Source organism: Ursus arctos, unplaced genomic scaffold (assembly GCF_023065955.2).
Source record: "Ursus arctos isolate Adak ecotype North America unplaced genomic scaffold, UrsArc2.0 scaffold_31, whole genome shotgun sequence".
Lineage (NCBI taxonomy): Eukaryota > Metazoa > Chordata > Mammalia > Carnivora > Ursidae > Ursus > Ursus arctos.
Genome location: NW_026622997.1, coordinates 21,143,371 through 21,156,106, shown reverse-complemented (window position 1 = coordinate 21,156,106; position 12,736 = coordinate 21,143,371). Strand labels below are relative to the sequence as shown.

The following is a 12,736-nucleotide window of genomic DNA, read 5'->3' as shown; positions in this document are numbered from 1 at the left end:
CACAGTAAGGTCCCGATAAGCACTTGTTGAACCAAACAGAATAAATCAGATTCACCCAGTTCCGCCCTGGCAGCGAGGTCTGCATTTGGCAGGACGACAAATCCATTGCTATTAAATTCTTATGTAAGAGTGAATGACCCTCCCAGCCTACTTGACGTCTCTCGCACAGAAGTGGAGGGGAAGGGAAGGGAAGGCAAGGGGAGCGAGAGCAGTGTTGAGAAACACACACTCTTTCGGTGGTAGACGCACAGATTCATGTCTAGCCTCGGTTCCCCACATCCATCTGAAAAGACGGCTGCACGCTGGTGGGGGGCGGGCGGAGGGGGCGGCGTGCTGGCATTTCGGTCGAGGCGTATTTCATTCCGTGGGTAAGGCCTGCCCACCCGGCACGCCCAAGGGCTCCGGGTCTGCGGGTGACAGCGGCCCCACTGGGGGACTCAGTTCCAGGCGGTGCCCCCGGGCTCCCCGCCGGCGCGGGCACGCCGCAGATTTGGCCGGGGGGGCCCCCAGGCGTCCGGCCCCAGGCCCCGCGCCGCTCGCCGTTCTCGCCCGGGGCCCGCCGCGCTCCGGGGACCGCTGTGCGACCGCGCCGGGTCCGACCTTCCCCGCGCCCAGGGGTCCGGCGGGCGGGGCGCGGAAGATGGCGGCGCGGCCGGGCCCGGGGCGGGCGCGAGGGGCCGCGGCGCGGCGCGCTCGGCTGGGCCGGCGCGGCTAGAGCGGCGCCTGGGCCCGGCGGCGCGGCCTCCTCCCGCCCGCGCCGCCGCCGCCGCCGCGCCCCGCCCCGCGCGCCCGCCCGCCCCTCCCCGGGCCCGGCCGTGCCCCGCGTCGCGCTCCCCCGGGATGGCCCGCGCGCCTCGGCGCTGCCTCGCGGAGCACACGGCGGAGCGGCGGCGGCCGCGCTCGGGGGGCGCGCGGCTGCGGCGGCGGCGGCGCGGCGCGTGAGGGGCCGCCAGGGGCCGAGCGGGCGCCGCCAACATGTCGGATACCAAGGTAAAAGTTGCTGTCCGGGTCCGGCCCATGAACCGGCGAGGTGAGGAGCTTTCCGCTCGTTTTTATCTGTGGTCGGGCCGAGGGCGGGGGCAACTTTGCAAAGTGCGGGCCGCGGGGCCGGGGCGGCGAGAGCGCGGCGGAGCCGTGGGGCCGGGGCGGAGGCGGCGCCGCACTAGCCGCTGAGCCCCTGGCGCGCGGCTCCCGGCTCCCGGCGCCGCGGCTCGGCCGCCCCCCGGGAGAGCCCCGCGCCCAGGGGTCTGGAGGCGCGGATGCTCGGCTCGGCAACGGCCCTCTTCCCTTCTGCTTTCAGAACTGGAACTGAACACCAAGTGCGTGGTGGAGATGGAAGGGAATCAAACGGTCCTGCACCCTCCTCCTTCTAACACCAAACAGGGAGAAAGGTAAAGCGGGCGCCGCGAGGGCGGGCAGGGGGATCCCACCCCCGCAGTCTCCTGCAAGTTTGAGCCCGGAAAATGGGAGTGCTCTTGCCTATTGTTAGGAGGACGGCTTCAAGTTTGTCGCACGCTCCTGTCTGAAGCCGTTGCAAGTCCAAGTTCCTCTCCTCCCGCTGCCCCCCCTCCGTGTGCCCTCCCATCTAGAGCGGCATCAGCCCGGGCACCCGGGCCACAGCCGGCACCAGTCCGCCGCGTCCCTGGCCGGCTTCGGGGCACCCGGAGAGAGGGGGCCGGGTGGGACCCCAGAGCCGAGTAGTCCCACATTTCACAGATAAGAAAACTGAGGCCTGAGGCGGGCAAGGGACCATCCCAAGGCCTTGTTTTCGTAGAATCCAGTGCCCCTCGTTTTTTTTTTTTTTTTTTTTTCCTACCACTGCACAGTTTCCTTTATTTGGCGGAATTGTTTAGGGACTTTGTATGTAAAATGGGGGGGGGAACCCCCTAATTAAGCAGAACAGTATTCTATGATGCAGGCTTAGGCGTGAACCATTTAAAATCTATTATTTTGTTGGTGCTGGGTCGAGATAATGCCTGAATGTAATGCGCGAATTTTGATTTTCATGGAAACAAAAGTAGTGCCCTGAGCTGTGTAGACGCTGGGGGGGATGTTTAAAAAGGGGCTGCATTTACTAGATGGCAACATATTTGCATTTGAAAAGTGGTAACTCTTGGATCCTTATTAATTCTGCTCTATTCCACGCAGCAGTATGGGAAAATGCCTTAAAATAATTTGAATATTTGGCATTTTTCTGGTAAGCCCTTGAGAAGAAAACGGTTGGAATTCATTCAGTATAGTAATGCAGTAGCTTGTAAAAATAGAAAGAAAAAAAAAAAACCCAAAACAGGAGATTTGACAGAATTAATTTCTCACGGACACGAGTACGAGTGTGTTTCTGAAAGTCACCTGTTGATTGATGCACTACAATTTAGTGATTTTTTGCTCTTGGGAGATTTTTTCAGTGAATAGAGACTGAAGTAGGGTTTGTTATTTTATTGCTAAAGGAAACAGCTGCCTCTTTTCTATAATCATGTGTTCAGGCGCAATTTTGCTAAATTTGGGGGAAGAAGTTGTCAGGAGATAAGATTGGGAACTCTGCTTTTTGTATCGAGGCTGGAAATTTTTATTCAGTTTGCAAACATTCTGGTCCCTACAGCAGATTGTCACAGTGATAGTAAGTTGCTAAAGTTATGTTTAAAATGTGTTAAATGCTTTTCAGTTAATAGAGGTGTCCTCGGATAATATTTTAGATACATTTTAAAGATTTATGGTATTTTAGATACATTTGTAGTGGTGTAATTGTATATTTCATGATGCTAGTGAACTGAGTAAATTTAAATATTTGCAGATTAAATTCGATGTCCACAACATCAACATTTTTTCTGAAGCTGGCTATTTTTTTATTGTTTCCTCTGCAAATTCTGCTCGGTCAGATTCTTCAAAGCAGTCTGGGAAACAGGTAGAATATTAGCTCCTGTTCATGTAGCTGCTGCTTCTGTTTTCCTTGCTGGTTTGGCACCTGGTCCTTGTCACTCTTAACCACAGGCAGTGCTGCAGTTAGCTACTGTTTAATGAAATGAAGCTTTCTGATTTGTGGAGAGAAACATTTAATTTCGTGGAACTTGGATAGAAATGATCACTGTAGACAGTTGGTTACAAATGCTAAATAAGTAGTTGATTATTTTTAGGGATACCACTGCAGTGATGAATCAGGATCTTTTAGATAAAGATTTGCGGGGTGATTTGGGAGTTGATCCATCTGCTGGCTTATTGGAATAGCCCCTTATCTGAAACTGTTAAGAATAGAATCAAAACATGGGAGTTCTCTTGTTTTGTCCCCCTGACAGATAGGATTCTTTGGTGGATGGACCCTTTCTGTGGGATTCTGCCTGGGTACTGGCCACTTACTTTACAGAAAACTTGAGTGGAGTCTATCCAGCAGTGCTGCTTGTAGGTTAGGATTACTGTCTTTGCAAGGATGGAGACACCAAATGCATTTTGATTTTTCATTATGTAGCTTGGTTTCATATTTCTCCACCAGGTTTTCCCTTAAAGCAACAGTGTATTTAAAAATAGAAATGATTCCCCTCTTGGGCTCTGGGTTGATTAATTACAACTATGCTTCATGTTATGTTTGCAATTCATTTTTATCATTTATTTTGGGATTGAGCTCAGGGAAAGGCAAGAATATTATTTTTCTTCCCTAGAAGTTCAAGGCTTGAAGTATAAGAAGTCTTGGCAAATCTGTGTCAAAGTGAGAATTATTATTTTTCTGAAAATTGCAAGAAATTACTAATGTATTAACCACAAATAGAAATTGTAAATTAGTGGGTGAAAGTTTTCAGTCCTACCAGTAAACACAAGCAAGGATGCTTTGATTTCCAGGGGAGGAAACAGGTAGGCTTAGCTTTCATGATTTCTCCCCTTTATGAAATCAAAGCCAAGACTGCATGTTAAGGACTAAAAAGATCACAGGGCTTCTGAGGTTAAAGATATTTGTTTTGCAATTCTAAGATTATAATATACTACAGAGGTCCAGGTTAATAGTTGATATATATATATATATATATCTCACCATTTTGAAACATTAAGACATATATGAACATGTTTCTTAAAATACTGTTCTGTTTACTATTCAGGAGATACTTATGAAGTTTACATCATACAGGATTCTTTCTCAGCACAGAGGATCCAAAGATCACTATAGCTCTAGTGCCTCTCAGAGGTTTGCACCTTTGAGAGATGTGGGAAGAGAGAGGGAAAAATAGTTAAAATTACAGTTCGGTAGATTATGTAAATTATACTTTTGCCATTATATGTACCATATTTTTTTTGGAAATGACCTGTTTCCTCTTCTGTCTCCTTCTGAGGTTGCGAGCTCCCTGAAGGCGGGTACCTTATCCTACTTACCTTCGTGTCCCATGCCCTGAATAGCAGCTGGCAGGTAGCAGGCACTCAGCAAATGTCTGCACTGAGTAGGTTCCCTAGTGTGATGAGGATACCGAGGAGGGGCTGTGGAAGTGCATGGAATAGGATGCAGAAGCAAGGGAACTCAGGAGGGGAGAAGAGAGTGAGAACCCCCAATTTGCCCAAATAGGTAGCAGTTTAAAAACCACAGTATGAACAGATACATAATGTAAAGTCTTCTTTTGCCCTGTTGTCTCCCCTGTTCTTCCCATCCCCTCATCTCTCCAAAAACAGTGTATATTTTCAGACACACACAAACACACATACGTGCGCATGAATATATCGTTCGTGTGTATTTCAACAAATACCTTTTCTATCTTTAAATACCCATATATTCATTTTCATTCTTTTTCACATCTAGTTTGGATGGTAGTGGTGGTTTTAAAAATATAGGTGGTTGGCTTATGAGTCCGATTTTTGTAACTTTTAGGAAGTTCAGGAAATAAAGTGAAGTTGTATTACAAAGAGAGTGTAATGGAATTTTTTTCTATAGAAGTTTTTGTTCTTATTTTATATAAAGTGAATTGTTGGGTAAGCACTTAAAGCAATGTAAATGTGTACCTTAGCTAAGTTAAAAGAAAAATGGGCTAAATTTAGGCTCTTAGTAAAAGAGCATCAAAGGTTTAGCTTCTTGCCCAGTTTTTCCACACTGCAATATGTGCAGTATAGCTTCTAAAGTATATCCTCCGCTGTCAGTGGAAGAAAGCTAGTCTCTCAGTCAACTGTGTATATATTTCCTAGTTTATGTATTGTGTCTCTCAGTCAACTGTGTATATATTTTCTAGTTTATGTATTATGTGTTGCAATTTTTTTCCAAGCTGGCTTTCTCCGCTATTCCAAAGGCGCCTGGGATGGTTCCTTCTGCTCAAGTATCTTTGTAGACCAGAAATTTAGAAATTAAGTCATGTGAAAGTCATGTGCAATTTAAAAAATAGATCATCTAAGAATCAGTAATATTCCACATTATAAAATTATTTGGGTGACTTTGAATTCTCTCCTGTTTTTTGTGTTATATTTCTCTCTAGCTCAAATATTATAGTCGGTTGTAAGAAAGCAGAGCATTTAGATTTCATTAATATAAGAGTGATCATTCTTTATGCATGTCATTAGTGGTATTTTAAAGAGCATTTTAATGGAATATTTTCATTAGCTGTCAGCGTTTGCCATGCCTTTGTTTTAAAATAAAGGTAGATTGGGGGGCGCCTGGGTGGCACAGCGGTTGATCGTCTGCCTTCAGCTCAGGGCGTGATCCCGGCGTTCCGGGATCGAGTCCCACATCAGGCTCTTCCGCTATGAGCCTGCTTCTTCCTCTCCCACTCCCCCTGCTTGTGTTCCCTCTCTCGCTGGCTGTCTCTCTCTGTCGAATAAATAAATAAAATCTTTAAAAAAAATAAAAATAAAAAAAATAAAATAAAATAAAGGTAGATTGGAATCTCTTACTTTTAGAAGCAAAACTAAAAGTAATTATAATGCAATGTAGATTAGAGTAGTGATTTGAAAATCATTTTGTTCACAGTCCACAGTTAAAAATACATTTAACATCATGGACTGTGTATGTGTGTGCGTACGTGAACTGAGGTTCATGAAAAAATTTACTATGTGCAGTGTATCTATTACTTTCTATCCCTGTCTCTTCTAATTCATTTTAGAAATGATGGTTGACTTATTGAATTAATTTCACAACCCACTAATGGGTTATAACTATAATTTGAAAAACACAAGTTTAGTGGGTAAAAGGTTGGGTTCTGAATATCTATGTGTGTGTGTGTGTGCATGTATATGTATGTGTGTATGTATGTAAAATCAGTGTATTTTTATTTATTTATTAAAATTTAAAAATTTTAAGTAATCTCTTCTGATTACTTAAAGTAATGGGGTTCGAACTCATGACCCCAAGATTAAGAGTTGCATGCTCTTCTGAGCCAGCCAGGTGCCCCTAGTGTACATAATTTAAAGTGTAAAGTAGTTTTATAATTTATGAAATCTATGATAAAAAAGAAGGAATCCTCTTTTTCATTTCTTTCCATGGAGGCAGCCACATATAGCAATTTTAGCTCATTCTTTTGGAATTTCCCTCCATATTTCTGAATAACATGCTGGTAGTGCTACATTTTATTTGTTCTGTGTTCTTTTTCTTTCTTTCTTTTTTTTTTTTTTAAGATTTTTTTTATTTATTTGACAGAGGTAGAGACAGCCAGTGAGAGAGGGAACACAAGCAGGGGGAGTGGGAGAGGAAGCAGCCTGATGCGGGGCTCGATCCCAGAACGCCAGGATCACGCCCTGAGCTGAAGGCAGACACTTAACGACTGAGCCACCCAGGCGCCCCCTGTGTTCTTTTTCTGTGCTCTGTCTCCACCCCACCCCCAAATTCTTCCCATCCCCCATGTCGCCAGTATACTTACAGTAATTTTAATTTTATCAATATTTAGTATTTATATGATTATGTAATATAGTCAGCTCTTTACAGTTGAGCCATGTGCTCTTCTATGATTTCTTTTCCTGTCATACAAATTTTTTTGTTTTTCCTGGAGTTAGCAGTTGTTTTTATTTTTTTTCTATTTCTTTAATTTGCTTCTTTTTCTATGTACTTATCCTTAATTCAACATTTAAATTTTCTGCCCCTTGCCTAAGTCTCCTTTCAAGACATTTAAACATATGAAGTACTTTCTTGATTTCATCTTCGTAGAAACATTTCTCCTTAAGCCTTCCATCATGCTCCTTTATGAACTGGTAGTCTTCTCTGCCTGACATAGCTGTCATCCTGGGGTTGCCTGTCACATCATTCTGAGGATCCCTTTATCTCTCTTCTGTGTGGAATCTCTTATTTTTCTGTTTCCTTTTTCTTTCTTGGTTTACTGCCTTAATTTTGTAAAGCATGTTCTTTAGTAAATTCCTTAGAAAAGGTGTTTGGAAGGTAAAGTGTTTTGAAACCATGAAAATATCTATTCTATCCACTCACTTCATTGATATTTTCAGTGGGTATCACATTCCATTTTAAAGACATTTGGTTGCTCTGTTGTCTTTTGCTTTCTTGTGTTTCTGTTGAAAGGTCCAAAGCTACCTAGGTTTCTTCTTTCCCTTTCTTTCTTTCTTTCTTTCTTTCTTTCTTTCTTTCTTTCTTTCTTTCTTTTTTTTTTTTACTTTTTAAATTAAAAAAATTTTTTTGAAAACATTTTATTTATTTGACACAGAGAGAGAGCACAAGCAGAGGGTAGTGGCAGAGGGAGAGGGAGAAGCAGGCTCCCCTACCAAGCAGGGAGCCTGACACAGGGCTCAGTCCTAGGACCCTAGGATCATGACCTGAGCTGAAGGCAGATGCTTAATCAACTAAGCCACCCTGGCACCCTGCTATTTGGGTTTCTAATCCTTTAGATGTGACATAGATTTTTATTCTCTAGAATCTTGTAGAATATTCTTTCCTTCCCCATTTTTGAGAAATCACAATAGGCGTTTTTGACCTGGAAATATGTATCCTCCTCATCTTTTTGTTCTGCCTTCTGTAAGATTTCCTCCACTTTATCTTCCAGCCCTTATGTTTAATTTTTCTCTTACCCTATCATATTTTTAATTTCCAAGAGCTCTTTTTTTGGCCTCTGAGTTTTGTTTGTTTGTTTTTTAATAGTATCCTATTTTTGTTGCTTGGTTATGGTATTTTCTGTCTCTTTCGGAGGACATTAATGATAGTTTTCTATATATGGTCTACTTTTTTCTTTTAAGTGTCTTGTGTTGTTTGTTAAAGTGTAGTTTCATAAAAGCTAGTTTACAATGAAGGTAGCCTGAGCTCTGTCTTCTGCATTAAGGACCTTGCTCAGATGTACGTGAATGCAGCTAGATTCTCGCTTCTCCAGGGCAAGGGTGAGATATAATTCATCTTTGTAATCTCAGTGCCTAGTTTCAAGAACGCCCAACACACAGGAAACATTTTGTAGGTTCTCTCTGCTGCTTAAAAAAAAAAAAAAAATTATTAAAACCTTCTGTCCAATCTCTTCTCTACTTAACTTCCAACAATGGAAATAAAAGTAATGATTTCCTTTTCCGTAAAAGCATATGCAAATGGTATAATTGAAGGTAGTAGCTGCCCTAGATAATGCTTAATTACCAGCATTCATGAAGGTAATTAGCTATAGTCAGTACAAAAAGCTGTAAAAAGTAGGAAAATCCTATTTTTGCATCACTAAAGTTTTAGTCCAGACATACTTTTAATTTAAAAATATGTATGCTTGTTGGGCTGGGAAAATTTTTCTACATGATACCAAGCTGGACAGTTTATCACTCCACCAGTTAACTTGGCTGCTTCTGTCAAAATCTAGTTAGAGATAAGTGGATAACTTGGATTGTTTCTGATTTTTAACAAAATTACACATGCCATGCATTCATATTTTGAAGGAATTCTTAGAAATGAGTTTCCCCAAGGCTTCTTGAAGACATCAAGGTTTCTCAGAGTTATTCAGCCACATTTACCCTTTCTCAAATCTTCCCTGGAGCTATGGTAGAGAAGGTGTTTATGCATTTAGAATTTAAAGGAGTTTGGAGAACATTACCAGCATAGGAAACAGAATAGCAGAGAAACCAACACATGAACACCCAGAAAGGTGACATTGTGCCTTGACAACGTAAGAAATTCAGTTTAACAGCAACAGAGCTGTCAGTAAAGGAAGTAGGGCTAAAATTTATATGAAAACATGTATTAAAACAACGAAGAGTTGATTTATGTGGGATTCAGCTTTTTTTTTTTTTTTAAGATTTATTTATTTATTTTAGAGAGGAAAAAAAGAGAGAAGAGTGCACATGCGTGTGGGAGCAGGGGGAGGGGCGGAGAGAGAGTGAGAGAATCTTAAAGCAGACTGCCTGCTGAGCATGGAGCCTGACAGCTGGACCCCAAGACCCTGAGATCATGACCTGAGCCAAAATCAAGAGTCAGACACCCAACTGATTGAGTCACGTAGGTCCCCCAGCAGCTATCTTTTCAAAGAAAGTCACTCTACAAAATATTTCTGGGACTTTAGACTTGGAAATGTAAGAAAAAAATGGGAGAAATTCTTCCTTGGAATTTAGTTTATTTGGCATTTTATCACCCAACAATGATGTGGAAACTAAATAAACAAAAAAGTCAAGTTTTCACATCTCTAAAATTTTATTTGTAAAAATGCATAATTCTGATAGTTGATTGTAGGATCTAAGGTTAAAAGGAAAATTAGAGAGAAGAAATCCTTGTAGTCTCTCAGGAATAGGACAGCCCATCTAAGTCTCATTATTTGCTTGAGTCCTGTCTGGAGATCCTGTTTCTCTGAGATGAACAATTCAGTGAATCACTGATAAAGTAGTAGAACTGTTTTACCAAATTATTCTTGGGGTGGACTTTTCACTCAAAGCACAATCGTATCTTTTTTTAAAAAATCGCTTCCTTAGATATTCTAAAATGCTTTTTTCATAGGTATCTTTATAAGATATAAGGCAGAAAGAAAAAGAGGTGGGGTCACTGTCTGGCCAAGCCTAACCAGTTCTTCTTTTTCCTCCACCTTCATTTTGTCCTTGTCTAAGTAATAGGCAAATTTGCAGTTACAATTTTGTTTTGCTTTTCTCCCATTTATATTTTGTTATGCTATATCATTTTCACAATTATAATTTTAATAATTGAATAGTCTGTTGAGTGTCATAATTTTTAACCATTTAAATATTTTTGGACCTTAAGATTGTTTCTCTTAATGATTATTCGTAGCTGAGAGCATTTTCATGAAACATTTTAGAATCCTTTGCTAACTGAAAGGCATTTCTTCTCAAACATGCTTGCTAACACAAAAATTCCTTTGAAATTGTATGCCATCATGAACTATTTTCTTACATTATAATGGAATTAAAAGTTGATAATTTGCAGATTTAAGTATCAGATAGGGGGTGAGAAAAATGATTTTGTATGGGCAGTCACAAGACAAGGAGTTCTCACCCTTGAGTGTGTATCAGGGTTTTGGAGAGCCCCACCCCAAAAGGTTCTGATCTGGTTGGTCTGGGATGTGGCTTGAGAATTTGCATTTCTAAGAAATTCCCAGGTGATGCTGATGTTGTTAGCTCAGGACCAAACTTTGAAAACTACTGCTTTAGACTAGTACTGTCCAATAGAATTTTCTGAGATGATGGAAATATTCTCTATATCTACATTCAATATGGTAACCACCAGCCGTATATGATTACTGAGCTCTTGATATGTGGCTAGTGCAACCAAAGAACTGAGTTTTAAATTTTACTTAATTTTCATTAATTTAAATCTAAACAGCTACCTGTGACAGGTGGTTACTGTCTTGGACAGCAGAGGTCTAGACACGATTGCACATTAGAATCACTTGGGTGCTTTAAACATCGATGCCTTCTCCTACCCTCAGAGCTTCTGGCTCAGTTGGGCTGTAGTACACCTTAGGCATTGGGATGTCCCAGTTACCATTCAACAAATTGCCCCAAAACTTAGTGGTCTAAAACAACCATTTTCTTATGCTCATGGATTCTGTGGGTCAGGAATTCAGACAGAGCAAAGTAGGTATGACTTGTCTGTTCCACAAAGTCTGGGACCTCCTCTTTGAAGACTAGAAGTCTGAGGGTGTAGACATCTGAAGGCTTGACCAGGTTGAATGTCCAAGGTGGTTAACTCACATGGTTGGCAGTTGATTCTCATGTGTAGCCAGGGTTGAGAGTCACGGGTCCGGGTTAATAAACCAGGTTTTAAAGCCTAGTGCTTTAAAACCTTGTGCTTCGGTCTCTCTTGCCATTTCGACTGTGATCTTGTACTCATAACCATTAACCTCCTGCAAATTAATATAGGAAAGCCTCATAAAATCAGCCTAAATATTTACCTTATTAAGGTAATTTATGGAACTTTCATAGGGCTTTCCTGTGCCAAGGGTATGTATTACTGCGAACGTAAAGCCTCACAAAGCTAAATAAATTCTCTCCCATTAAGAAAGGAAAAAAAAAAAAGCCTCCTACTCCCTAGCCAGGTGCGTTTAATAAAAATGCCTCTCCTGATTTGTTTTTACTTGAACTTCGGCAGCAGGGGAAGGAATTACCTAAATTACCTAGATGCAGAGTACTTGCCTTTTGCCTGTCCTTTGCCTGGATCCTGACTCCTTGGGAAGCACTGGCCCCTCAGCTTTCAAGTGGTCTGTGGGCCACCTTTCCCTGCTGCGGGCCCCGTAAGGCTGCAGCCCTCCCAGCTTCGGCTCCTGTATGGCCACAGAGCCTGGGGACCCTGTGTATGTGGAGGGTCAGCCTGCAGGGATGAATTGGAAGCGGGGTGCTGCCTGCTTCTGCCACTCACCTGCTCTATATCCTTGAGCTAGCCATCAGTCCATTTCCATCTGACTTTTTACAACTGTAAAATTGAGGGCTAGATTAGGTAATCTGTAAAGTGTTTTAAGGCCTAAAATTCAGATTTATCCCTTCTGTACTTAACATGTAGAGTTGAGTCCAACAGAGAAAGTACGTAACATTAACAGGAGCTGAAACGGGTTGCATTGTAACTTGCTTCTCAGAGTGTTAGGAAAACAAGGAGGACAGAGCCACTGTTCTTGACAGGCTCTGTTTGCCTGCAGTAGCTGATGCAAGAATTGAAGGTGTCGAGTGAAACAAGACAGCCACCAGCTCCAGCTATCTGAAGTCATTAGACTAGCGAGGAGCTCGGGTCCCTTACAGACCTTCTGCACGCCTCCCGCCTCGGCTGGGGCAGCAGCTTCTGGATCCGACAGGGGATTGTAAATCATCGGATTTGGACCTGTCGATTAGTTTTCATCTTGCACGGTTGTGGTTTTTGGGGGAAGCACTGATTTTTAAGCTGTTCCTGCAGTCATGCAGCTGTTTTAGGCAGTAGGCAAGTGTGTATGGGAGTGGAGAAATGACGTTTCCAGAGCCGTTTGCATCAAGTGTCCTTGGGCAGTTGATGATGTTTTTGAGGTCCGGTTACCACCCTACCAAACTGTATCTCCTATCTTTCACTGTGGGGCCAGCTCTGGTTAGAGTGTATGTGTGTGTGTGTGTGTGTGTGTGTGTGTACACGTACGTATGTATTTCCCTTCTGGTTTGTGCTCTCTTAGCCTTTCTTTGGAAAGCAGAGTGGAGTTACTGATTCTGGGCGGCCCTTCAGCATCTGGTCTGAAGGTGTGATAAGCTTGCTGCTGTGAGAAGCCGGGTGAGGAAGGCGTCTGTGTGCCATTCCCTCGGGGGAAGAAGTTTGGAGTCTTGTTTTTTGTTTTTTTTTTTTAGAAGACAGGGAACAGGAAGGAAGCCTTTGAGGAAAGGGAAGCTTTACTTTTTGCTGTTAGCTCTTTGTGTCGTCTTGAGG

The 12,736-nt window shown here is 42.7% G+C and overlaps 1 protein-coding gene across 7 annotated transcripts in view; it reads left to right on the top strand.

Annotated features, from left to right (window-relative positions):
- The first annotated feature begins 914 nt into the window (after nucleotides 1–914).
- KIF13A (kinesin family member 13A) overlaps nucleotides 915–12,736 on the top strand; it is a 204,032-nt gene continuing 192,210 nt past the window's right edge. For 6 of the 7 annotated variants that reach the window (XM_026511547.4, XM_057304947.1, XM_057304948.1 and 3 more), the window contains exons 1-2: nucleotides 915–1,030; nucleotides 1,301–1,391. In XM_026511547.4, coding sequence (XP_026367332.1) covers nucleotides 976–1,030; nucleotides 1,301–1,391 — 146 coding nt within the window. In that variant the 5' untranslated portion in view covers nucleotides 915–975. The remainder of the gene's footprint in view (nucleotides 1,031–1,300; nucleotides 1,392–12,736) is intronic. The other variant, XM_057304949.1, reaches the window with a different exon arrangement.